Raw genomic sequence first — 25,563 nt, forward strand, 5'->3', positions numbered from 1 at the left:
CGACCCGCTCGGGTCGGGTCTCGACCCTAAAATAACGGGTTATTTCAGGTTTGGGTTAAATGGGTCGCGGATCAAAAAACCGGGTCTGTAATCCTAAAAACGGGTCGAACGGGTCGGGTTTTTCAGACCGGATCAAGTTTTAACAGGTCTAGTCATGAATCATGATGTGGATGGACTTTTTGCCGACTTGAATGCTACGAATGAATGTGTCACCAGTTACGTAAATTGCATGCTTTTGTACTTTTTGCATATAGTTTACACAAATTCTCATTTGTGACAGCGATATCCGTCACAAATGAAAATTTGTGTAATCCCGTCATAAACTTGTGACCTCTCATAAAAAGGGAGAGGGGATAAAGTGTGCACCCCCCATGTGCTTCCCACTCACCTCTTGATGGGTATTTTGTGAGAAGAAACGGTATCCGTCACAAGATTGATCTTATATTAGCTTGTGGACAAGTAGAAATAGAGATGGCAATTAGGTCACTCGGGTTGGTTATGGGTCGGGTTTATGTGGGTCGGGTCATATTGGGTTTGGGTTATATCGGGTCAGCGATGGGTCGGGTCGATTACAGTTCATTTCGGGTCATTGTCAGGTTGGGTCATTAGTGGGTAGCAAGTCGGGTCAGGTTATTAGCGGGTCAGGTTAACCGCGTATATTTTTTTTATGTATTTAATTTTTGATGGTTAGTTTTATATTTAAACAATATATAGGTAATTTTACTCTCTAGGGTTTTCTCTCTGGGAGTTCTAGTCTTATTCCTTCTTGATCAAGGTCCTCCTCTACAGCAGGTGCTTGTAGGTTGGTTTTCTTTCATCTTTAACCTTTAAAAGTCTGTGAGTAGGAATTGGATTGGTTGCTAGGGTTTTGTTTTTCTGCTTTTTTGGGACGAATTTGGTCAAGAATTGTTCTCGTTCTTCTACTTTACTACATACCTGTCTATTAGAGTTTGTAATAGGCTATTATGGAACGCGGTAGTTGTAGTAAGGGGAAGGGAGTCATGGGCGGCTTGACAGGTGGAGGGGGTGAGGTGTTTGATTGGGCTATCGAAGGTGACGACGCACAGGAGTCTAGGGCAGAGAAGATAATTATTGGTAAGATTTGGGCATCGAAAGCGATTAATATTCGTGCTGCTATCGATACGATGCTCCGAATTTGGAATCCAGTTGGGCGTGTGATAGGCAATGTGCTAGATACCAAAGAACGGACTTTTATTTTTCGTTTTGAAGATGAGAGGGACAAGATTGAGGTACTGGAGGGACAACCGTGGCACTTCGATAAGTATGCGTGGTGCTTCAATGAATCTAATGGTGATGAGAAGATGACTGATACCCCGTTGTTCTATCTTCCAATTTGGGCTCGAATTTATGACCTACCCATTAAGGGTCGGATGAATGAAGATAACTTGAGTCGTCTGGGTTCGCAGTTGGGTAGTTATGTTGGTAGGGATGATGCCGCTTTTCCTGAGATGGAACGAGCAGTTCGAATTCGAGTATTACATGATGTCAGGAAACCACTTCGATCTTCTGTTGAGATTTGTATGCCGAATGGGAAAGTGACGTCGTTTGACGTTAAGTATGAGAGATTGCCCGTGTTTTGTTATGAGTGTGGTGTGTTGGGACATGGGGAGAAAGATTGTGAGGAAGGACCGTATGAAGAGGAGGAGCTAAGGTTTGGGGATAAGTTACGTGCATCACCGTGGAGGGGTGGTAAGGCGGGTGTGACGGAGGGTAAGAAGACTAGTGGAGATTTAAGGCCTGAATTCGAAGAGGAGTATAGACGGAGCGAAAAGGAGATGATTGAAAAATTACAACGCTTTGCTTTATCGAATACTCAGAAAGTTAGATTGGGGAAGACAAGGGTTGAGCTGAGGAGTATAGTTGATGAGGAGGCAGGATTGGTTAGTTCAGGTGTTGTGGGGACGAATAAGGCATCTTTGGGGGAGGGGCAGAATGTGGTCACGCAAGGGACTCCTTCGATAGCGCTGGTTGTGACAGATGAGGAGGAAACGGAGGTTAGGAGGGGTAATGTGGGGGAGCGGTGTTCTGAAGAGGGGACTGATATGGTGGCTGCAGGGGCAGGGGTTGACGTGGGACTGAATGGTAGTGGTGTCGTGTCGAGGTATGGGAAGAAGTGGCAGAGAATATTGCGACAGGAGGGTGGGAATAGTGTGAATGCTGAACAGGTTCTTACCAATTCAATGTTAAATGAGAATCAAAAGAGGATTAGGGGTGATGACGAAGTGGGGGAGACAAATGTCTCGAAGAAGTCTATGATTCACAGGGATGTGACGATGGTAATATCTGAGGCGGAGGTTGATTCATTTCAACCCCGTCAGGCCCAATGAATCTCTTGAGCCTTAACTGCAGGGGGCTGGGCAACCCCGCTGCAGTGGGCGGATTAAGGAATTTGCTCCGTCGGGAAGCGGCTAGTATTGTATTTTTCTGTGAGACGAAATTAAGTAGTAAGGAAATGCAAGGTGTGTGGGGGAAGTTCGATGGTTTTACTGGGGTGGCGATAGATAGTATGGGAAGGTCGGGTGGTCTCGCAATGTTATGACGTAGTAATATTACATGTACTCTTCGATCTGCTTTTGTACATTATATGGATTTTGATGTGGAGTTCGATTGGGAGAAGTGTCGTATAACTGGTTTCTATGGTTGGTCTGCTATTCAGGATAGACATCTTTCATGGCAGCGGCTTCGTATTCTGGCAAGTCAATCACATGAGCCTTGGCTGTGTGTGGGCGATTACAATGAGATTATGTATTCTACTGAGATGAAGGATGGTTCTAGAGCTCAGTGGCAAAATGAACAACTTCAGGGATGCAGTTGACAATTGTGGGTTAAGAGATCTTCCATATGAAGGATATGAGTTTACTTTTGATAATGGACAAGCTGACGATGATAATAGACAATGTAGAATTGATAGAGCGATGGGTACAGATCTGTGGTTCGATAAGTTTCCCTATGTTAAACTGGTCCATCTGGATCGTGAATGGTCTGATCATGCGCCCCTGAAGGTTGTCTTCGATAAACGTGTGAGTGAAGCTAGCGGACTAAGGAGGCGGTTTAGGTTTGAACATATCTGGGTTGGGGAGGAGGGATGTGAGGATGCTATTCGGAGGTCATGGGATGATAATGATATTGATGTTCTGGGAAACTATTTCGAGATGTGCGCAAGAATTGCAAAAATGGAAGGGATTGAATATAGGTAAGATTGTTAGAGATATTAATACTAAGAGAAAAAGATTGAGAGAGCTGAATGAGAGTACACGAAGTGTGCGGTTGGTGCGTGAGAGGCAAGGGTTGGTACGGGATATAGCTAAGTTGATTCGGCAGGAGGAGCTTTTCTGGAGGCAAAGGTCAAGAGCTATATGGCTGAAAGATGGAGATAAGAATACTAAGTTTTTTCATAGAAAGGCGACACAAAGGAAGCAGCGGAACTATATAGGTCGTTTGGTGGATGACAATGGTTGCGTGAGGGCTACCACTGGTGCGATTGCTGATGGCGCCTCATGTTATTTCTTTAATCTGTTTGCTTCCTCAGGACCCGAAGTGTTTGATGGGTTGTTAAGCGGGGTTGAGGGGCGGGTTACAGAGCAGATGAATAATATACTTCGAGCTAATTATACTGAGGTTGAAATTGTGGAAGTTTTGAATCAGATGCATCCGCTTAAAGCTCCAGGGCCGGACGGTATGAATGCTCTCTTTTTCCAAACATATTGGCATATAGTTGGGCCTTCTGTGGTTAGACAGTGTTTGAGTATTTTAAATGGTGCGGCCTTTTTGAGCAATTTTGATAGAACCCATATTGTCCTCATTCCAAAGAAGAAGGCTCCGGACAGGATGGTGGATTTTAGGCCAATAAGTTTGTGTAACGTGGTTTATAAGATTGTCTCGAAGGTGTTAGCTAATAGATTGAAGCAGTTTTTAGGAGATATAGTGTCAAAAAATCAAAGTGCCTTTACTCCGGGTCGTCTAATAACTGACAATATTCTTCTTGCGTTTGAGATGTTCCATTTCATGAAAAATTCAAGAGGGGGTGGTGGCCACATGGCATTGAAGCTCGATATGTCCAAAGCATATGATCGCGTGGAGTGGGTGTTTTTAGAGAGAGTGTTGCTGCGTATGGGATTTGATGGGGTATGGGTAGATAGGGTGATGAATTGTGTGCGGACGGTGTCTTATGAGGTAGTGGTGAATGGTGAGCTGTCTAATCCTATTTATCCAGGGAGAGGCTTGAGGCAGGGCGATCCAATGTCCCCATATTTATTTATTTTGTGCGCTGAGGTTTTATCTAGTGTGATGAAACGCGCGGTGGAGGCTGGCACTTTGCATGGAATTCGAATTGCTCCCACGGCGCCTGTTATCTCTCATTTACTATTTGTTGATGATAGTATCTTCTTTGTTAAAGCAGCTGAGTCGGAGGCTAAAAAGGTAATGGATATTTTAGCACAATATGAAAGAGCTTCAGGTCAGGTTATTAACTTCGATAAAACGACTGTGTCTTTTAGCAAGGGGACGAGGGGAGACAGAAAATAAAGGGTGGCGGCAGTACTTGGGGTTCGGGTGGTAGGTGTTCAAGACCGTTATTTGGGTCTGCCTACGATGGTGGGTCATTCGAAGCAGGTGATCTCAAAAGTTATCCGGGATAAGTTGAGTAAGAAGTTGCAGGGATGGCGTGGTTTGCTGCTCAGTAAGGCAGGGCGGGAAGTGATGGTAAAGGTAGTTGCCCATCGATTCCGACATATGCCATGAGTGTTTTCAAGCTGCCTGCTAATTTTTGCGATGAATTACGTTCACTAGTGTCCGGGTTTTGGTGGGGGGGCGGATAGGGGTAAGAGGAAGCTGGCATGGGTGGCCCTGGATCGTCTGTGTCTTCCAAAGTCGAGAGGTGGATTGGGTTTCCGTGATTTTAATAGGTTTAATATTGCACTACTTGGTAAGCAGGCTTGGCGGCTTATGACTGAGAACGAATCTTTAATGGTACGGGTTTCGAAGGCTAAGTATTTTCCATCGACAAGCTTTATGGAGGCAGAATTTGGTGTGACACCTAGCTATACTTGGAGGAGCATTTGGGAAGCGAGAGATGTGGTTAAATTAGGGGCGCGTAAGAGAATTGGAGATGGGTTAGACACGCGTGTTTGGGTGGATCCGTGGTTGCCTGGGACGTCTTCAAAAATGGTGTTGACAGCTCGTGGAAACTCTGATATGGAGATGCGAGTTTCGGATCTCATACGGCCTGAAACGAATAGCTGGGATGCTTATTTGGTTCGCGCGACCTTCATTGCATTTGAAGCGGATAACATTCTGAGTATCCGGCTAGATGGGAACCATTCTAGAGATGTGTGGTGTTGGGAGTTGACAAGGGATGGTAACTACTCCGTGAAAACGGCGTATGGGGCACTGTCGAAGGGAGGTGGGTGTCAGGAGGAACAATCGGATTACTCGAGCGAGGAATGGTTATGGAAGAGGATATGGAAAGTTCCGGTTTTACCTCGCATTAAAGTATTCTTTTGGCAACTTTGCAACGATGCTATTGCTACAAACAATAATATAGCTAGAAGGATTCTGGGGACTGTGAATGACTTCCCTGTTTGCGAGTATGATGTGGAGTCGGGTATTCATATTGTGCGAGAGTGCAGTTGGGTACGGGGTGTATGGGGTGGCCTGGGGGTGGATGTGCTGTCGGGTGTGGAATTCGATCGTATAAGGGACTGGATAGAGGCGGTGATGAGGGATAAGGGTATGGCGGAATGTGTGGAGTTAATGACGGAAAGTTGGGCGATATGGGAAATGCGTAATAAGGTTGTTTTTGAAGGAGTACGGTGGAGTGTGGAGGGTGTGCTGCACCGGGTGAGGGAGCTTGTTGAGGAAATGGGAGGGGTGGCAGGTTCAGAGGGTGTGGAGCGTGAAGTGGTGCCTCAAAGGTGGATTAAACCAAAGTCGGGTTGGGTGAAGATCAATGTTGACGCAGGAACAATGGCGGGTGCGGGATTGGGTCTGGGTGCTATTTGCTGTAATGATGAAGGGAAGGTTTTATGGGGTGTCACGGTCCAGAAGGAAGAGATGCGGGAACCGTCTATGCTCGAGGCTGGAGCGATTCTTATGGGTCTTCATGAGGCGAAGAATATGGAGATATCGGATGTTGAAATCGAAAGTGATTGTTTGGATGTGATAGAAGACTTGCGCAAGCGGAAGCAAGGCCGTAGTGATTTATATCTTATTTATGACGACATTTATTCGTTTTGTTCTTTCTTTAACTCTGTTGAATTTTCCTATGTTAGGCATTCTAGTAATAAGGTGGCTCATGAACTTGCTCATGTAAGGCCGTGGTTGCAAGGTAGGCGTTTTTGGGTTGATGTACTTCCGCTAAACATTGTCGAGTTAGTCTCTTTTGATTGTGTTAATGATATTTAAATCCCTTTTGGGGTTTTTTAAAAAAAATAAAAAAAAAAATATAGGTAATTGTAGTTTAAGTGAAAACAATTAAGAAGAATATCATTTGGTCTTATTTACATCATTATTAAACTAATTCTTTATCTGGTTATCCATCGGGTATCGGGTGAAGAGGCGGGTCGGGTTCGGGTTGCAAAAAATAAGGCCGCTATCGGTTATCGGGTTCGGGTCGGGTCGATTCGGTTTACCCAATTCTCGAGTTCTATCGGGTTGAGTTTGGCGGGTCGGGTCAGGTTCCTCAGATCGGCTCAACTTTTACCGGCTCTAAGTAGAACGAATAAAACTGACCGATTTAAATGGGTCGGGATTCTATTCATTTCTTTCGTAGTTTCCGTTTATAAACATATGTGATTGCGTAGGGAAAAAAGTAGAGGAAATGTTTTCGTAGTTATGGACTGGATAGCGGAACGGACTTCTATAAAATTTTAAGTGTTTTATATCTATACTTGGTCTGTTTTTGTAGGCATAATGGTCCGATTTTGATAGTGTCTTTACCTTGTCTGATTTGTCGGCGTAACATTCGAGTTCAATGAACAGGAGGACCCTTAAATAACCTTAGGTAACAACCGATCCGATTGAACCAAGCCATGATTTTCTGTATTGAAAACCAAGAAGTTGAAACTACAGCATACTGGGATCAATAGATCATGTAGTAACACGCATTGACCCAACTGCGGAATAATAAATATAGCGGTCTTGAACTCTTGATGCTAACAAGTCACAATTATGCTAACCTTCAAAACCTTTACAAAGCCGTCACAACTGACAATTCGACACTGCAGCCCAAAGAGTTAATGTTATGGTCATTATTAACTATATGATGTAAACTTGTCAAACACATTACATTTTACTAGTACATGATCAGTCATAATTATATGCATATTTATGCCTCCACTTAATTGCTTTTGATACGGTTTTCGTGCTAGTTTATATTATTTACATGCCTTTTATGTTAGAATGTTGATACTTCCGCTATTTGATGTTTAATGCAGGAATGATGCATTTGAGGAGCAAAGGAATGAAATGGGCATCGCGGAGTGGGCATGAAGAAATACATGAAGCATGACACGAGAATCCATAAGAATGAAGGAAGAGAAGTTAAGAAGACAACACGAAGAAAAGAGCAGAAACTGAGTGATTCCTCGATCAACTAAGCACAGGCTCGATCGAGGAAATTGGTGACTCGATCGAGTAAGACCAGGCTCGATCGAGGAACCGTGTATTTCCAGATTTTCCGCAATTTTCCTTAAGTCGGTTATGTTTTATTATAAATACCTAAATCGTACCCTAGTTTATTTTACGCTTTATTTTTACCTAGTTTCGTATAGCTACTCTAAAAACTCTCTTAGAATAGTTTTAGATTAGTTTACATTAATTTAGCATCGGATCTATTGTTCTTCATTACGGTATTGTTCTAATCTTTTCTCAATTATTAATTCAATTGCTTGTTCATCTTTTATGCTTTTAATCATGCTGTTCGTTAATCTTATTGTTGTTATTCCCTTTTATCATGAATAGCTAAATCTATTATCTAGGGTGAAAGGGAATCTAGGTGGTTAGAAAATGGGTTAACTAATTATGAATTAATTGTTAAATTGCTTTGGATTGTTGTTCAATTATTGTCTTACTTCTAATTAGTTAATTACTGATCATAATTGATTAATTAGTCTTGCATAAACTAGGATTTTCACCGACTGGGTTAAGACTAGTATAGGCCACGATAATTGAATTAGACCGACTTAATAATAGTGATTGGATGTTAAGTTTAGATCTAAAACGACATATTAGAATCGACCGATCATATGACTTTCAACAATATAAATCGTTCAATCAATGAATTGGGTGTCGTTGTGGTTCCTGTGTCACTTGTGTTTGTCAAGGTCGTCTTTGTTTTGGTCTTGTTGCATGTATGGCGGTGGTCCTGGGAGGTTTCGTTAGGTGAAATGGGTGTCTTTGGTTTAGGTTGCTGCGTTTTTGTGAAGTCACAGCTATCTCCGCCTCCGTTTTCGTTTGGAGTGAGGTCTTGGTTGTGAGGGTTGCACTGTCGGGCCTGGTAGGGGAAGCTTGGGGTCTGGTGGTGTTTGTGGTTGTGTCGGATGCGATAGTCTCCACTTTTTTTTAATGCTTAATCAATGTCTGTGCCTTTTAATTTGTTTGTTCAAATAATAACCTTCTTTTGGCTGAGGGTGTCCTGTCCCTTAGCCATTGGGGGAATGGTTTGTCATATTATTAGGGAGTCAATAACGACAAATGTAATTTTGCATCCGGCTTGTGTTGTGTCCATCTCTTTTCGGCCTTTTGAGATGGTTTTGGTAAGGGGTCTGTGCAGGTTGCTTACTATAACGTTGGCTATATACTTTCTCGTTTTTCTAGGCTACGAGTTTCTTGTCATAGGGATTGTTCTCCAAAGTGTAGGAGTTTTCTCTCCTTTGGTGGCAGATCTTGGTCTGCTTTCCGCCTTTTCCTTCTACGTCCTAGTGGCGTAAGTGCACTTTGCGCTTTCTTGATGGTTCAAGTTTCTCATAGGCCTTCAGATGTTGTTTATCATAGCGAAGGGGATGAATCTCCGAGACACGTTTTTGTGTCTTATTGCAGGTATTTCTCCGAAACTTTGTCTGTAAAGATGAGTAAAGGTATGATCGACCATTTGGCCAGCTCTAATAACCGTCCCTTCATGAATGATGGGGATGTTGAAGATGATCTTTGTGTGCAGTCAGCCGTACGCCATCAACACTCTTATGTTAGCAGATGTAGGTACTTTGTTGTTTTATTTTATGGTATTACTAAAATAAGTGCATTTGACCAAATGAGTCAAATGTCATCTGTATAAACCCTTTATTTACAGCTGTAAAAAAATTAAATAAAATTACCTTAAAGTTGTATAACTCAAAAATTTATCACTAATATATTTTTATATGACATTTCTTAAAATTACGATGAAATAAATTATAGACAAATTCACTACTCTCGTTATTAATGTATCGATTGGTTAGCTAATTGTTTGTATATATTTTCTTTTGTTGTTAGTATTGTTACTTTTACTAAATTCGTTAGTACTACTGTTAGTGTGCTACTTTCACTCCTAATGTAGTAATAAGAGTACAAGACCGTTGGACCGGATTAATGTTATACCTATAAGCAAAATATCTTTCCGGTTCAATCCAATTTTGACATGAACAAACCGGGTTCAAGACCAGACTGAACCGTTGGACCAGAATTTGTCCGTACTTACCTATATTAAATTTATAAAGGACTTTGAAGAAATATGTATTACTTGTACTACTATATAATAACGATAAATTAAGCATATTTGAACAATTTTTTTATAAAAACTCATATGTATATGTAAATTAACATAGGTAAAAAAAGTTAACCCATAAATTCGGTCGTTCCTATCCGAACCAAAATGGATCGAAAGCCCGAGTGCTTGAAAAACTTCGGCCGGAAACCAAACCGAATTCTTAATTCTAATTCCGATTCCGATCTGGCCAATTTTCCGGTCCGGGCTGGATAATGAATAATTGAATACCCCTACAGTCTGAAGAGAGACTAATGGTCACGTGAGTATCTATGATATTCCAAAGAATTAACCAACTCCAACCGACGGTTATACATTTGGCGCCCTTTCTCTATCAACAAAAAAACACAAAAACAAGCAAAACCCTAGAAAATTGAACACAAAAATTGAAGCAGAATTCAATTTCCAAAGGCGTAAATCATCCTAAATTCCTTCTATTTTCTACGTTTAAAATCATTTTGGTATGTAATTTCTACTTGTACTATTCATTAATTCATTCCCAATTTTTTCTAGTTTCTCGATTTTAATAAAATGTTTGATTTTGAAAAATATTTAATGTTTTGTTTATTAATTTGTAGTAGCATATGATTGTATGGGGGCATCTACAAGTAAAGCTCTGAGTGTGTTACAGTATGCTTAACAATGGCGGAATCAAGCTTACTGCAACTACAACAATGGCGTCAAGGAGCCTTGCTCAACTTGTGATTGTTTGTTAGAGAGTATTAGAGAGAGAAGTAAGAAGAATTGAAACTGTAAAAAACAAATGATGTATTGATTGATTCCGCCATTGTTAAGCATACTGTAACAGAGTGATATCGGTGGCGTGATCGCAGATGCCGTCGCCGCTCCGATTAAATCCATTTTTGGTCGATCATGCCAGTATGTCTCTTCCTTTTTTATTTTATTTTTATTATTTTAATCTGTACATTTTGATTTTCGGGTCGACGGGCCGTGTTTCGACATTATGGATAGTCGGTTTAATTTTCTTTGGCTCTGGAATACGTTGGGAGGAAACATTGTGGGTAGTTTTTCATTTAGTGTGTGTTTGGCCTAGCTTGAAAAAGTGTTTTTGGCCTCAAAAACACTTTTTGGCCAAACATACTATTTTCTAAAAGTTAAAAAAAAAATCTCAAAAGCTAAAATTCCATATTTTTGCCCATAGAAATAGAAGCAGCAATTTGTTGCTTCTGCTTTTAAAAAACGCTTTTGAAAAATTAAACTTGAAAAGCAAAAACTCATTTTTGAGAATCGAGGCCAAACATGCTCTTAGAGTCGGATACTCGATTTTCTGTGGCTTTGGAATAAGATGGATTTAAGCATTATAAGTAGTCTTCCTTTTAATATAGAGTTGGATACTCAATTTTTATTTAGTTTGGGAATACGATGGATTTAAGCATTATAGATTTATAGGTTGTTTTCCTTTTAATATAGAGTTGGATACTCGTTTATGTTTAGTTCTGGAATATTTAGTTCTGGAATATGATGGATTTAAGCATTATAGGTAGTTTTCCTTGTAATATAGAGTTCGATACTCGATTTTCTTTGTAATATAGAGTTGGATACTCGATTTTCCTTGTAGAATAAGATTTTATTTTATTATTAACAGCGTGGAGTTTGTATTTTTTTCACATTGTTTAAACATTGATCCCTCTCTTCAAAATTAGTTTATATAGTTTCAAACATTGTTTTTAACATTAACCACATGTCAATTAGGGTTATGGTGTTGAGCCAGCTGAGTGTAGTTCTAAGTTCTAAATGGAGTAAAGGCAGGCACACACTTGTGTCTCCAGATTCATATTTTGTTCAATTATGGTCATCTTCCAGCTAAATTTCTGGAGTAGTTTGTCTTTATATGGACTATTGAATCTGCTCTTCTCCGAGTTAATGTGATTCTATCCATATCACAGGTAACCACAAAATGCAAGGTCAGGACAACACTTGAGTTGGAGTTATGACGAGTGACAACGAAAGTCGGATCTCCGTCAATAGGAAACATTTAGCCAGTACTACTCTTTCGTTTAGTAGTACATTGGGTTATGTATACTGTAATGTTGGGGTTTAAGTGTTGGCCAAATACGAAACTATTTACTAAAGAAACATTCTCAGTCATTGTACACGTTTGATATATAATGTGGGTCATGTACCGTAATGTTGGAGTGCTATACATAAGATGTACCCGTGAATTATACTTAATTAGATAACGAGCGAGCATCTATAGCCATTATCTAATCTTGTTTTTGCTAAACAAATATGTAGCCATTGTTAACAATTATTACCTTAGAGAGTTCACGTAAGGCAGACGTTACATGACTAAATATTATATAGATCATGTCGGGCTAAATATTTTTTGAAAAGACGGAGATGGTCCTTTGGACTCCACGCGCATCGCGCGCGGAGGAACTACTAGTAATGAAAGAAAGGCGAATTGAAAAAGTAAAAATAATATTTCCTCTGTCCCGATCATTTGTTGTCCTTTTTCATATTAGGGTATCTATTATAAGAATGAACTTGATGAGCAATTTGATCATTCAAACTCAATTTGTTCCACTTGTCATTTAGTTATTGGTCCATTTCTCTTTCCTTGGTCTTTGTGCCAAAATCAAATGACAATAAATAAACGGAACGGAGGGAGTAATAAACATGAACATAAATGTTTAATCTCCATTCTCCATGACTTCATTAGGTGTCTAGTTTGCCAAAATGTCGTGTCCTCGGCGCATAATTGACTTGGTACAGCTGATTAAGAGTCCCCCATTCAGTAGTTCACTTAATTAGTTACGCCAATGTACCCATGAACTTAAAATATAGTAAATGATACAGAACAACTTATATTGATTTTCATCTGAGCATAATCCATAAAGATAGATAATCAAGCATCACGTAAGTGAATTCAATTCTTCATCAGTGTAGCCACAATATTTCTTCAATTGATTATGGCGATACCCCGAATGGCTATCGGATTCCTTCATACCCTGCAGAAATCAAAGAATAGTAGTCAGAATAACAACAAGACACACAAAATCAGTCCTACAAAATAAAGTGTGTAATTAGTATCTTGGATTAAGGTTGGTACCTTTAAGTATCTTTTCAAGAGGTCATTACATGGCCTATAACCTTTGCCAGGTCTGTAATAATAAGTCCTTCCGACATGTTCGAATTCCTCAAGCGAGCACTCTTTCTCGAGCAGATCAAGTGCTTCTCTGAAGGAAACTTCATATACTTGCTTGCCTAATAGGCTCCCCACGAGCTCATCCGCATTACGCAGCCCTCGTGCTATTGCTACTTGATTCAGAGCATCCGCCATACCTAACAAATACAACAAAACAACAAGGAGACGACTCATTCAAGAGTGATTCTATATCTAAGGCATTGTATAACGACAGGATCAAACAGAGTGAAAAAGAGCATTGTAAGGGGGGATATGAGTACCTTGAGATGGTCCGAAAACCCGAGAAGCAAAACCTGCTTCAAACACAAGTAGAGCGAGGTTAGACCCTGGAAGATCGGATCAACTAATGGAATCACAATCATTATTAGAACCTTTAGCTAGTAGATGTATGTAACAGAAAAACTCAGTCGAACGTGGACGTTTAGCTAGTACGTACTCTCTCTGGGTGTCCTATTCCATTTTGAGGTGTTTCATCAATTGTTGTCTTTTCTATTTTAAGAACGAATATGAAGAGCAATTTGATCATTGACACTCAATTTGATCCACTTGTCATTTAGTAATTAACCTCCTCTTTTTTGGTCTTTGTGCCAAACCAAACGACAACAATTAACCGGAACAGAGGGAGTAAGTTACATCTCTATAGAATTTGGGTCCGGTTATTGTTAGAATCGCATTTGTGACTGGGTCGCACCCATTTAGGAGAAGAGAGTGTATGTTTCATAAGTCATAAGAGGTTCCATCCCAAAACCAATCGGGTGGAGGCCGTGGAGTAGTCCCTTGCTTATAAAGTACCTTTTGAACTTGCCGGTAGAGGGAAAGTTACATAATTCAGGTTACAAATAAGCAAACACGTGATTGGGATTGGGATCGGGATGCGGGGAGTAATTTATCACCCATCCCCTTATACTAAAAGAATAAGAGAACTCCAATATTTTCCCGCCTAAATGAAAATTACTCTACAATTGGGCTTCATTATGTAATATCTACAATTGGGCTATTCTGTTTAATTTCATTTACTCCCCCTCATTCAAAGTTTCAAACCAAAGGTTACATTCTCTTTCTGGGAGCCCAATTTCACAAATTTTGACTCTGAATTCCATCAAAAGTATAAAATTTTGATAGACGAAATTTAAATATATATAGATTTATTATGAAAAAAAATTACATAAAATGTTATTTTTTGATAAAAAGCGACAAGTATTAAAGTGTTGAACCTTATGTTTTCTACCTCTTAATACTAAATATTATTAATAGTAAATTTTATAATTAAATTTCAATTGAAGTTAATATTATTACTAATTGTTTGTTTCTCTAATACGTTTATACGTTTATCTAGAAAATCGCGCATTCGCGCGGGATCTATACTAGTCTATAATTAAAGCGAAATCATTAACATGTTTATGTTTATCATCTAACAGTAACAACACCAGAAATATTTAATTTTCCGAAACAAAATTCAGGAATAATTAAAGCATAATTCAGGAACTAATTCTAGGTTAATTCAGGAATAATTAAAGCAAAATTCAGGAATTAATGTAACGCCCAACTATAATTAAAGCGAAATCATTAACATCTACAATCAAAGCAAAATTCAGGAATTAATTAACTAATGCAAACATAAATGGAATCGAAAAGGTTAAAGTGTGACCTCTCATAAAGCGGGGTAACTTAACGCCACCGCCCCCGCCTCCACCACCACCACCGCCACCGCGACCTCCTTTGCCCATAATTTTAATTTTTTTGTTCAAGTAAGAAGTACAGGACTTTCTACCCCTTTCTCATATATACGGTATTATTCCGGTTTCGACTCGCATTAGTTAATGAAATTATGTCACATATGTTTTTGGGTTTTATTCGTAACTTCGTAAGTAGTATTTGTGTCCGGCTCAGTCCGACCCCGACTAGCTTTGTTAACATTAAAATTTATTTCCAATTAAATAAAATTATTTTAAAATTGCATAACTTATAAATTTATCTATAATATATCTTAAAATTACGATGAAATTAATTCAATTATAGACAAATTCATTATTTCTGCTATTAATATTTTACTTAAATCAATTGGTAAAGCTAATTGTTCGTATATATTTTCTTTTGTTGTTAGTATTGTTACTTTTATTACATTCGTTATTACTACTGTTATTTTCACTACTAATGTAATAAAAGTATTGGACCGTTGGACCGGATTAATGTTATACCTATAAGCAAAAATATCTTTTCGGTTCAATCTGATCCTGATAGGAACAAACCGGATCCAAGATTAGGCTGGACTGTTGGACCGAAATTTGTCCGTACCTACCTACTTAGTACTCACATTAAATTTACGCAATTTATTTTCGCAGTACGATTTTTACTCATTACAGTACTTCTTAACCTAAACTTTCCATTTGTCTACCCTTCGTTAAAAAACATCAAATTTAATTCTCTCTATCTTCTCTCAATTTATGAAACCACAACCTTCCTCAACCTCCTTAAAATTCTTCACTTAGAGTAGGTCTCCTGAGAGACGGTCTCTTAATAAGCTTTATTGAGAGACCATTGTACAATTTTAAGAAAAAATGGTACTAAAGGTAATAAAATAGGTACAAATCATGATTAATGATAAAATGAGTACATTTATTATGTAAATAGGTACGAAATTACTATGTTACGATCAACAACAGAAGGGGTACGAAATACAAATAAAAGGGTACGAAATATTGGTCTCTCAATAACTTAATGAGAGACCGTCTCTTCCAAGTTTTAGTGCTTCACTTATGAACGATTGTTCGACTATAGAGTAGGTATTTAATTCGTTAATCCTATATTAATAATTAAACTAGTTGGAAAGCCCGTGCGATGCACGAGGCTCCAATTAGGATTATCTTTAACAATGTGCATGTTGAATGTTCCAAGAATTTTTTGAACAACATATTGTAAACGTTGTTTTACATTGCCATGTTTGGTAGCAGAATTCAACTAAACTAAATATAAAAAAAAGTCCAAATATGTTAAAAATTGGAACGCATAAAACTTCTAGTTGATTTAGTTGATTACTGCTGGATCTTCGTTCAGACCCTATAACGTAAAAGTTACTCTCTTTGGTATTAATTATATCACTTGCATAACATCCAAAGAGACCGTTGTATTATTCAATTATGTAGTTACCTATTTTTATTGTTGTAGGTACCATCAATTTTTAGTTAACATAAAACGGTATTGCCAAATGTGGTTTAATTCTACCAAAATAAACATGTGATAATTGAAGCTAACCTTTATGTGCTTCGTAAATTAGATTAACCTACAATATGTACCCATATATTCGACTCTGTAAGCATAAGACGGTGTAAAAGCTGAATGAGGGTACGCAAAACAACAGGTATCTCGATCATATATGTAGCATGTTTGGAGAATTTTTATATCTTTGACCAATAGAATTTGTTTTCATAATTTACAATTAAGACTGATTATTTCCTATGAGCTTCATGTAAACAATATCTTTCGTGTGGCATTGGTATACTTGTTCCCTATCAACAATGTAGAGCATTCATCCCTTGGTGATGTTGTTTTTTACGTTGTTACTTAAAGCTAACCATGACTAATATCTGAGTTTATATAAATTTCAGCATGATTAAGTGACTGCCTCTTACCTCTATTTATCGTCATGGCGTAGCATGACCTCAATGGATATTGTCTCCGGTTAAAAACGAAATATATTTTTGTATCTGAGAACCCATCATTATCCCCGTGTACATCTATGAAGATATGAGTCATTAAAGTTGCATGTCTATTATATAGATGTATCTTTATATCTTAGAGAATTACTAACTTCTCCAATAACTAAATACTCCATCTGTCTCAATAAAATGTTTATATATGCTTCATATACTCTCTCCGTCCCGGTCAATAGTTATCTATTTATATTTTTGGGTGTATCATTGAATAGTTATCTATTTCCATTTTTGTCAACCTTTTGTGGCTCATGTGCATGTGGTCAAATTCAATCATATTTATTTCCATATTCTTTGTGCCAAAAGTAATAGATAACAATTGATCGAGACGGAGAAAATATATAGATAAAGGCCAAGGTACAAAGAGAGGGGAATTGATTTTATATTTCTAAAAAATAAAGTAGAGAGTATAAAACATACCTAAAATAGAAACGTAAATTATTGACTGAAACACTCAAAAAGGGATAGTGTAAACTATTGACCAGGGAGGGAGTAAATGTTTAATTTTTTAGAGTTTAGGATAGATAGTAGGTATTACTTGTAAATCCGATTAGATCTATATTAGTTTTATTAAAAACTTTGATTATAGGATTAGTTAACTGGCAATATGATTTATATTAACTTCATTGTGAAATTTTCAAGAGCAAATTTCGTCTTGCTGAGTCCAACTCAAATACCTAGTCAAAGTCGCGCATAATGAAAGTAAAAAATGACTCATTTAAAAGCAAGGATGTCATATGGAGAAGGGGCATGAACGATGGTGGAAACCAAAACTGCCTCAAGAGTTATGAAGATGTAAATATTAGCTTTATGTATGTCTTAACTGTAATACTCCGTATTTATAAGTCTTGAGGTACTCTATCGAGTAGGCCTTACTCTGTCGAGTAAGGTTAAGTGGCGTTTTAGAAAAGTTTCTGACTTGTTGGGTACTCGATCGAGTAACTAGGGTACTCGATCGAGTAAGGGGGTACTCGATCGAGTACCTCGGGTACTCGATCGAGTGTCCGGTTTTACGGGGAGTTTTCTCGGGTTTTGTTAATTATGCGATTAAGGTATATAAGCTTTGTCGTCATTATTCTAAATCACTTTTGCAAAACCTAAATTACTGTTTAAGAGAGAAAGCAAGCAAGTTCTTCATCCTAATCGCATTATTATCAATCCCCGGAGTTTGGAAGGTCAGTTCTTAGCGTTGGTTATACCGTTGAGTTCCTTACGTCGAGGGTAAGATCTATGTACCCTTTTTATTGTCCTTCCTTTATTTTGGTTAAACCCTAATTAAGGGATTTGGGGGTTTTTGTATAGTATATGATTCGGTAGCATTTATATGTCGTATGATAGGAGGAGGTTTCATAGAGGAAGCTTTTTGACTCAGCAGTAGAGACCGTCTGATTGTGTGCTTACCAGGTAGGATTTCCTACTCACTATTAGTCCCATAATGGGATATTGGTTGATGTGTTGTGTTTGGTTGTTTGATATAGTAATTGTATTGTGATTGTGGTTGTGGTTGTGATCGTCGTCTATGGTTCGCGAGGCGTGGCATCGGCTGAGTGGGGTCACTTGCGGGAGTGGCTTCACGCCCTAGTTTCGCCTTCTGTGGAACCCGCCACAGAAGGGATGTGCACATTAATGGACAGGGTTATCGCTCACTATGTGGAGCGGGGATTTAGTGGGTACGGCTGCGGTCCCTCACTGGCAGGGCTGGTCCAGTGGACAGTCAGGGATTGAGATGATTGGAATTAGCGTGGTTGTGTGTGTGTGACAGTTAAGCTGTCTGTTTATCTTATTGTTAATATATATTGAATTGTGTGATTAGTACTGACCCCGGTGTTGTTTTGTAAACCTACGGTGATCCATTCGGGGATGGTGAGCAGATATTGAACAGGTATTGAGATGAGTACTGGGATAGCTGGGATTGTCACGACATGATGATAGGAGTCTTCCGCTGTAGCTTATTAGTTATTTACATTTCGATTTAGAAGTCAGTTTGAGGACATGTATTACACATTTGGTTTGGTTTTGAGAATTGTAACTCTTCGCTAAGTATTTATATTTAAACGTTGTTTCTTCATTTTTTATTTGATTATCATTGCCTCGGGTAACCGAGATGGTAATGTCTTCATACCTGAGTGGTCCTGGTAAGGCACTTGGAGTATGGGGGTGTTACAAATGGTATCAGAGCGACGATCCTGAAACCTGTAACCAATGAACCTAATGAACATAGGGAGTCAATTAAAATGAACCCCGGGGTAAAAGTTGTAGGAGCTAATGCAAAGGCTTGGGAGACGTCCTAAAGTCGCGAACTTGCCCTACAATTTTGAACCGGTCACATGGGGGGTGTATGTCAAGGTCGAATGCGTTGCTTGGTTAGCTTGTGTAAGAATGTGATGAAGTGTGTTAATTGTTGGATGTTTGAAGTAGAAGGTTGAGATGTGAAAGAAAGATTAATGATATATGTAGACTTGTTGTTGGAGTGATAACATGTTGGATGTTTATAAGGTGGCATTTAATAACATGATATAACGATCTCGTAGATCGAACGAAAGGATGCGTAGCATTATATGCTTAGTTGTGATATAATATGTGGTTTATAAAGTTTTTAGCATGTTAGCATATGATATAGCATGCGGGTAGCGTTTATGAGTTAGCATGACTCGATCGAGTGGGACTGACTCGATCGGGTGGGTTTTTGACGGTTTTGAGTCCAGAATCGTGTTTTTGGGTACTCGATCGAGTAACTAGGGTTACTCGATCGAGTAGGGGGTCACTCGATCGAGTATGTTAGAGATCAGAAGGTCTGTTAGGGTCTGATGTTTGGGTACTCGATCGAGTATGTTGGGCACTCGATCGAGTAGCCCGTTACTCGATCGAGTGTGTTTGGGAACTCGATCGAGTAGGTTCTGGGCAGCGTGTTTTCGTGTTTTGAAGTTTAGTACGTGTGTTTATGTCTACCCTTTCTTATATATAGTTTCAAGATGCCGCCCAAGAAGACTGCTTTATATGCGAGAGCTGAGCTTATGAACATAGATGACATCGTTAAGATGTTGGAGCATCAGGATGCTCTCACTGAGGCTTTAAGGACTGTGGGGAAGGATAAGGATAAGGATAAGGAGGTTGATCATTCTAAAATCAACCTCTATATAGCGAGGTTTAACCCGAAAGAGTATAAGGGAGTTGGGGAGCCTAAACTTCTCGATAGTTGGCTTAGAGAGATGGAGAACATATTAGATTTGGTTCACTGTCCGATGAGATGAGAGTGGAACAGCTGCGTTCTATCCGAGGGAGGCGGTGGCAAGTGGTGGGATACGGTGAAAGTGAGTGCTAAGGAGATATATACAAACCAAGGCTTACCCGCTATACCTTGGGAGGAGTTTCGTAGGGCTGTGAGAAAGGAGTTTGTCTTAGGAGCATGTGAGGAGTAAGTTGAGAGAAGAGTTTGACAGATTTAAGATGACCGCTGAGATGTCGTGGGTGGCCGAATACTACAGGCAGTTCAATGATAAGTCTAGGTATCTTTGAGGATATGGGTTTGAGTGAAGAGAATTTGGCACTGAGGTTTGAGAGAGGGTTGACCCCTAAGATTATGGATAAGTTACCCGTGGGAGTCCTTGCGATGTTAAGGAAGCTTATGAGAGGGTGGGAGAGCGAGAGGTTGGTGGAGATGGCTCAGGAGAGGTCAGGTGGTGAGAAGAGGAAGTCTGAGAGCGAGGGTGGTGGCCAATCTAATCACAAGAAAGGCAACCACAATCAGTCTAAGGGGTTTTCTTTTGGGTCAGGATTCAGTGCTGGGGCTTCTTTTGGGCGTGGCCGAGGAGGCGTTAGTGGTAGTTGGGGTGTGACCTGCGATAGCTGTGGTGGTGTGGGCCACAAGAGGCATGAGTGCACAAGTGCACCGGGATCTTTCCAGAGACTGCGCGAGCTACGCGAGCAAACAGACCGGGCCTGGATCATGGCCAAACCGGGAAGTCGAGTTACCAGAGTGGAGGCAACCGCAACGGCGGTAATTCTTATCGAAACCACCCGACGAACAACAACAACAATCAAGGGTCGGGTGCTAAGCCGACCACCTCGGCCAAGATCTTGTCCAGGGAGGTGGACAGAAGACCAGTGGAAAGTTATTCATGATGGAGAAGAAAGCAGCTGAGGAAGATGCGCACATTATCACCGGTACATTCCTTGTTAATGATATTCATACCTTTATTTTGTTTGATTCGTGGGCTTCTCAGTCGTTTGTATATTCGAGTCATGTTAAGCGGTTGGGTTTGAGGGTATATGAGTCTGTTAGTGAGCAAGTTTTTATATCTTCGGGTGAGTCTGTATCATGTGGGAGGTTGTTTAGAGATGTATATATGATAGTTGGGCAAGTTGATCTACCTGTAGACTTGCTAGAGTTTCCTTTTGACGGTTTTGAGATGATAGTCGGGATGGATTGGTTAGGAAAGTATAAAGCTAAGATAGACTGTCATCAAAAGAAAGTGTCTTTAAGAGGTCCTAAGGGCGTTAGTGTGTCTTACCGTGGGTTTCTAGTCAAACCCAAAGTTAAGTTGATTGCAGCTGTTACTTTGAAGTCATATCTGAGGAAGGGATGTCCTTTGATATTGTGCCATGTGAGAGATGGCCGGATAGAGGGTCCGACCGTTGATCAGATACCAGTGGTGGGAGAGTTCGAGGATGTGTTCCCAGAGGAGATTCCGGGGTTGCCGCCGGGAAGAGAGATAGATTTCACAGTAGAGTTGAAACCAGGGACGGGGTCAATCTCTAAGGCACCGTACCGCATGGGTCCTAAGGAGATGGAGGAGCTTAGAAAGTAGTTGGATGACCTGATAGAGAAGGGATACATTAGACCTAGTGTATCGCCGTGGGGAGCACCAGTTCTTTTCGTGAAGAAGAAAGATGGGAGTTTGAGGTTGTGCATAGATTACAGGGAGCTGAACCGAGTGACGGTGAAGAACAAGTATCCTTTGCCAAGGATAGATGACCTGTTTGATCAGTTGAGTGGTGCATCAGTCTTTTCTAAGATTGATTTGAGATCGGGGTACCATCAGATGAAGATTAGAGAGGTGGACATACCAAAGACGGCTTTCACGTCAAGGTATGGTCATTATGAGTATGTGGTGATGCCGTTTGGGTTGTCTAATGCACCGGCAGTGTTTATGGATTTGATGAATAGGATCTTTAGACCGTTTTTGGATAAGTTTGTAGTGGTGTTTATCAACGATATCTTAGTCTACTCTAAGACTAAGGAGGAACATGAGGAGCATCTAAGGATCGTGTTGCAAACTTTGAGGGACCATGAGTTGTATGCTAAGCTATCCAAGTGTGAGTTCTGGTTAGAGAAAGTTGCTTTCCTGGGGCATGTGATCTCTAAAGATGGGGTAGCTGTGGATCCGGCGAAGATTGAGGCAGTGACAAAGTGGGAAGCAGAAGAATGTTCTTTGAGGTTAGGAGTTTCTTGGGTTTAGCTGGATACTACAGACGGTTCGTGAAAGATTTCTCCAAGATAGCTAGACCTATGACAGCGTTGATGAGGAAAGAGAACAGGTTTCGTTGGGATGAGAGTTGTGAGACGGCGTTCCAAACATTAAAGGAGCGTTTGATCACATCTCCTGTCTTAGCATTGCCTGAAGGGAGCGAGAACTTTGAGGTTTATACAGATGCCTCAAAGAATGGGTTGGGATGTGTGTTGATGCAGAACGGTAAAGTGATTGCCTATGCTTCTAGGCAATTGAAGCCTTATGAGGAGCACTACCCTACTCATGATCTGGAGTTGGGTGCGGTGGTGTTTGCTCTCAAGATTTGGAGACATTACCTTTATGGAGCAATCTTTAAGGTATTTTCTGATCACAAGAGTCTCAAGTACATTTTCACTCAAAAGGAGTTGAACATGAGACAGAGGAGGTGGATGGAGTTGATTGGCGATTATGACATGGAAATCATCTACCATGAAGGGAAAGCCAATGTTGTTGCTGATGCTTTGAGTAAGAAGAGTGTACATTCTCTGTGTACAGCTCTATCTTTGATGAGGCTGAGAGATGAAGTAGCAAGGTTTGGGATACATATGATGCAGAAAGGAGACGCCATGGGTGATATGACAGTACATATTGAGTTTTATAATGACATTCGAGGTAAACAGGCGTTGGATCCCAAGATGGTGGAGTGGAGAGCTGGGGTAGAAAAAGGGACTGTGTCCCGATTTTCTATTCATACAGATGGTAATTTGAGGTTCGATGGTAGGTGGTGTGTCCCTAATGATGAAGAGTTGAAAAAGACTATCATGACAGAGGCGCATTGTACACCATACTCAGTACATCCGGGTGGTGACAAACTGTACAAGGATTTGAAGAAAACGTTTTGGTGGCCTGGGATGAAGAAACAGACAGCTGAGTTTGTGTCCCGTTGTTTGACATGCCAGAGAGTTAAAGGGGAACAGCGAAGACCACAAGGGAAGATTCAGTCTTTAGAGGTACCTGAGTGGAAGTGGAATCCATTTCCATGGATTTAATTGTGGGTTTACCAAGGAGTCAACAAGGTAACAACATGATTTGGGTAATAGTGGATCGACTGACCAAGTCAGCTCACTTTGTTCCAATGAAAGATACATGGACTAAGGCACAATTGGTTATGGCCTATCGAAAGAACGTGCCTAAGTTACATGGAGTCCCTAAGGACATAGTGTCTGACAGAGATGCGAGGTTTATATCGAGGTTTTGGAAGGAGTTGCAGGAATCGTTGGGAACAACTTTGAAGATGAGTACAGCATTTCATTCCGCGACAGACGGACAGACTGAGAGAACAATCAAGACTCTTGAGGATATGTTGCGAGCTTGTGTGATGGACATTGGTGGTAGCTGGGAACAGAGGTTGGACTTGATAGAATTTTCTTATAATAACAGCTATCACACTAGTATTGGTATGGCACCGTTTGAGGCTTTGTATGGGAGGAGATGTAGGAGTAATTTGATGGGACGATGGTGCTGAGACAGTGGTTTTAGGACCAGAGATGGTGCATGAGATGGTGGAACAGATCAAGATGATCAGGGAAAGGATGAGGGCAGCTCAGGATAGGCAAAAGAGTTATGCAGATCTACATCGCAGGGACATAGAGTTTCAAGTGGGGGACAAGGTTCTTTTGAAAGTGTCTCCTATGCGTGGGGTTATGAGATTTGGGAAGAAAGGCAAGTTAAGTCAGAAGTTTATCGGGCCTTATGAGATCTTAGAGCGAGTTGGGGAAGTTGCATATCGTCTGGCTTTACCAGCTGCATTAGAGAGAGTGCATAATGTGTTTCATGTATCGCAGCTGCGGAAGTATGTGAGTGATCCATCACATGTGTTAGAAGCCGAGAACTTAGAGCTAGATGAGTCCTTATCATATCTTAAGGTGCCTAAGCAGATTCTAGACCGAAAGGTTAGAAAGACTAGGAGTGGTGAGACAGTTCTGCTCAAGATCCTTTTGTCTAACCACGAGACCGAGGAAGCTACATGGGAGCCAGAGGAGGCTACGAAAGAGCGTTACCCTTTCCTTTTTGATCAGGTATGTATGGTTACGGGGACGTAACCTTGTTTCTTTTAGGGGGGTAGGAGATGATCGCGAACAGTTTTTAAGAGTTTCATACCCTTTTTGCATGTTGTGTCGGTATGTGTGTCGGGATGAGTTGGGTTAGTAGCACGTTTTATGTTGAATTTTGTTTTGGTTGTTGAGTCGGGAAAGTATGGGAGTACCTTTGTTTAGTAGTGGTTTGAACTTCGGGGACGAAGTTGCTTTTAAGGAGGGAAGACTGTAATACTCCGTATTTATAAGTCTTGAGGTACTCTATCGAGTAGGCCTTACTCTGTCGAGTAAGGTTAAGTGGCGTTTTAGAAAAGTTTCTGACCTGTTGGGTACTCGATCGAGTAACTAGGGTACTCGATCGAGTAAGGGGGTACTCGATCGAGTACCTCGGGTACTCGATCGAGTGTCCGGTTTTACGGGGAGTTTTCTCGGGTTTTGTTAATTATGCGATTAAGGTATATAAGCTTTGTCGTCATTATTCTAAATCACTTTTGCAAAACCTAAATTACTGTTTAAGAGAGAAAGCAAGCAAGTTCTTCATCCTAATCGCATTATTAGCAATCCCCGGAGTTTGGAAGGTCAGTTCTTAGCGTTGGTTATACCGTTGAGTTCCTTGCGTCGAGGGTAAGATCTATGTACCCTTTTTATTGTCTTTCCTTTATTTTGGTTAAACCCTAATTAAGGGATTTGGGGGTTTTTGTATAGTATATGATTCGGTAGCATTTATATGTCGTATGATAGGAGGAGGTTTCATAGAGGAAGCTTTTTGACTCAAAGAGTAGAGATCGTCGATTGTGTGCTTACGGGTAGGATTTCCTACTCAGTATTAGTCCCATAATGGGATATTGGTTGATGTGTTGTGTTTGGTTGTTTGATATAGTAATTGTATTGTGATTGTGGTTGTGATCGTCGTCTATGGTTCGCGAGGCGTGGCCTACCGAGTGGGGTCACTTGCGGGAGTGGCTTCACGCCCTAATTTCGCTATCGTGGAACCCGCCACGAAGGGATGTGCACATTAATGGACGGGGTTATCGCTCACTATGTGGAGCGGGGATTTGGTGGGTACGGCTGCGGTCCCCCATCGCGTGGGTGGTCCGGTGGACGATCGAGGGATTGAGATGATTGGAATTGGCGTGGTTGTGTGTGTGTGTGATTAAGCCATCTGCATTTATCTTATTGTTAATATATATTGAATTGTGTGATTAGTACTGACCCCGGTGTTGTTTTGTAAACCTGCGGTGATCCATTCGGGGATGATGAGCAGATATTGAACAGGTATTGAGATGAGTACTGGGATAGCTGGGATTGCCACGACATGATGATAGGAGTCTTCCGTTGTAGCTTATTAGTTATTTACATTTCAGTTAGAACAGTCAGT

The 25,563-nt window shown here is 40.3% G+C and overlaps 2 protein-coding genes across 2 annotated transcripts; one reads left to right on the forward strand and one right to left on the reverse strand.

The window, feature by feature from the left end:
• Positions 1-2,786: 2,786 nt before the first annotated feature.
• Positions 2,787-9,292, forward strand: LOC141648614 (uncharacterized). Its single transcript, XM_074457342.1, has 6 exons — positions 2,787-3,214; positions 3,303-4,482; positions 4,633-4,728; positions 4,810-6,346; positions 8,836-8,944; positions 9,058-9,292. The coding sequence occupies exons 1-6, from the start codon at positions 2,787-2,789 to the stop codon at positions 9,290-9,292; spliced, it is 3,585 nt and encodes a 1,194-aa protein (XP_074313443.1).
• Positions 9,293-12,516: 3,224 nt separating this feature from the next.
• Positions 12,517-14,744, reverse strand: LOC141645885 (uncharacterized). Its single transcript, XM_074454051.1, has 4 exons — positions 14,578-14,744; positions 13,190-13,222; positions 12,834-13,066; positions 12,517-12,732 (listed from the first exon to the last, which is right to left on the reverse strand). Exons 1-4 carry the CDS (start codon positions 14,654-14,656, stop codon positions 12,637-12,639), a joined length of 441 nt encoding a protein of 146 aa, XP_074310152.1. The 5' UTR covers positions 14,657-14,744; the 3' UTR covers positions 12,517-12,636.
• Between the last annotated feature and the right edge of the window lie 10,819 nt (positions 14,745-25,563).

Source organism: Silene latifolia, chromosome 3 (genome assembly GCF_048544455.1).
Source record: "Silene latifolia isolate original U9 population chromosome 3, ASM4854445v1, whole genome shotgun sequence".
Classification (NCBI taxonomy): Eukaryota; Viridiplantae; Streptophyta; class Magnoliopsida; order Caryophyllales; family Caryophyllaceae; genus Silene; species Silene latifolia.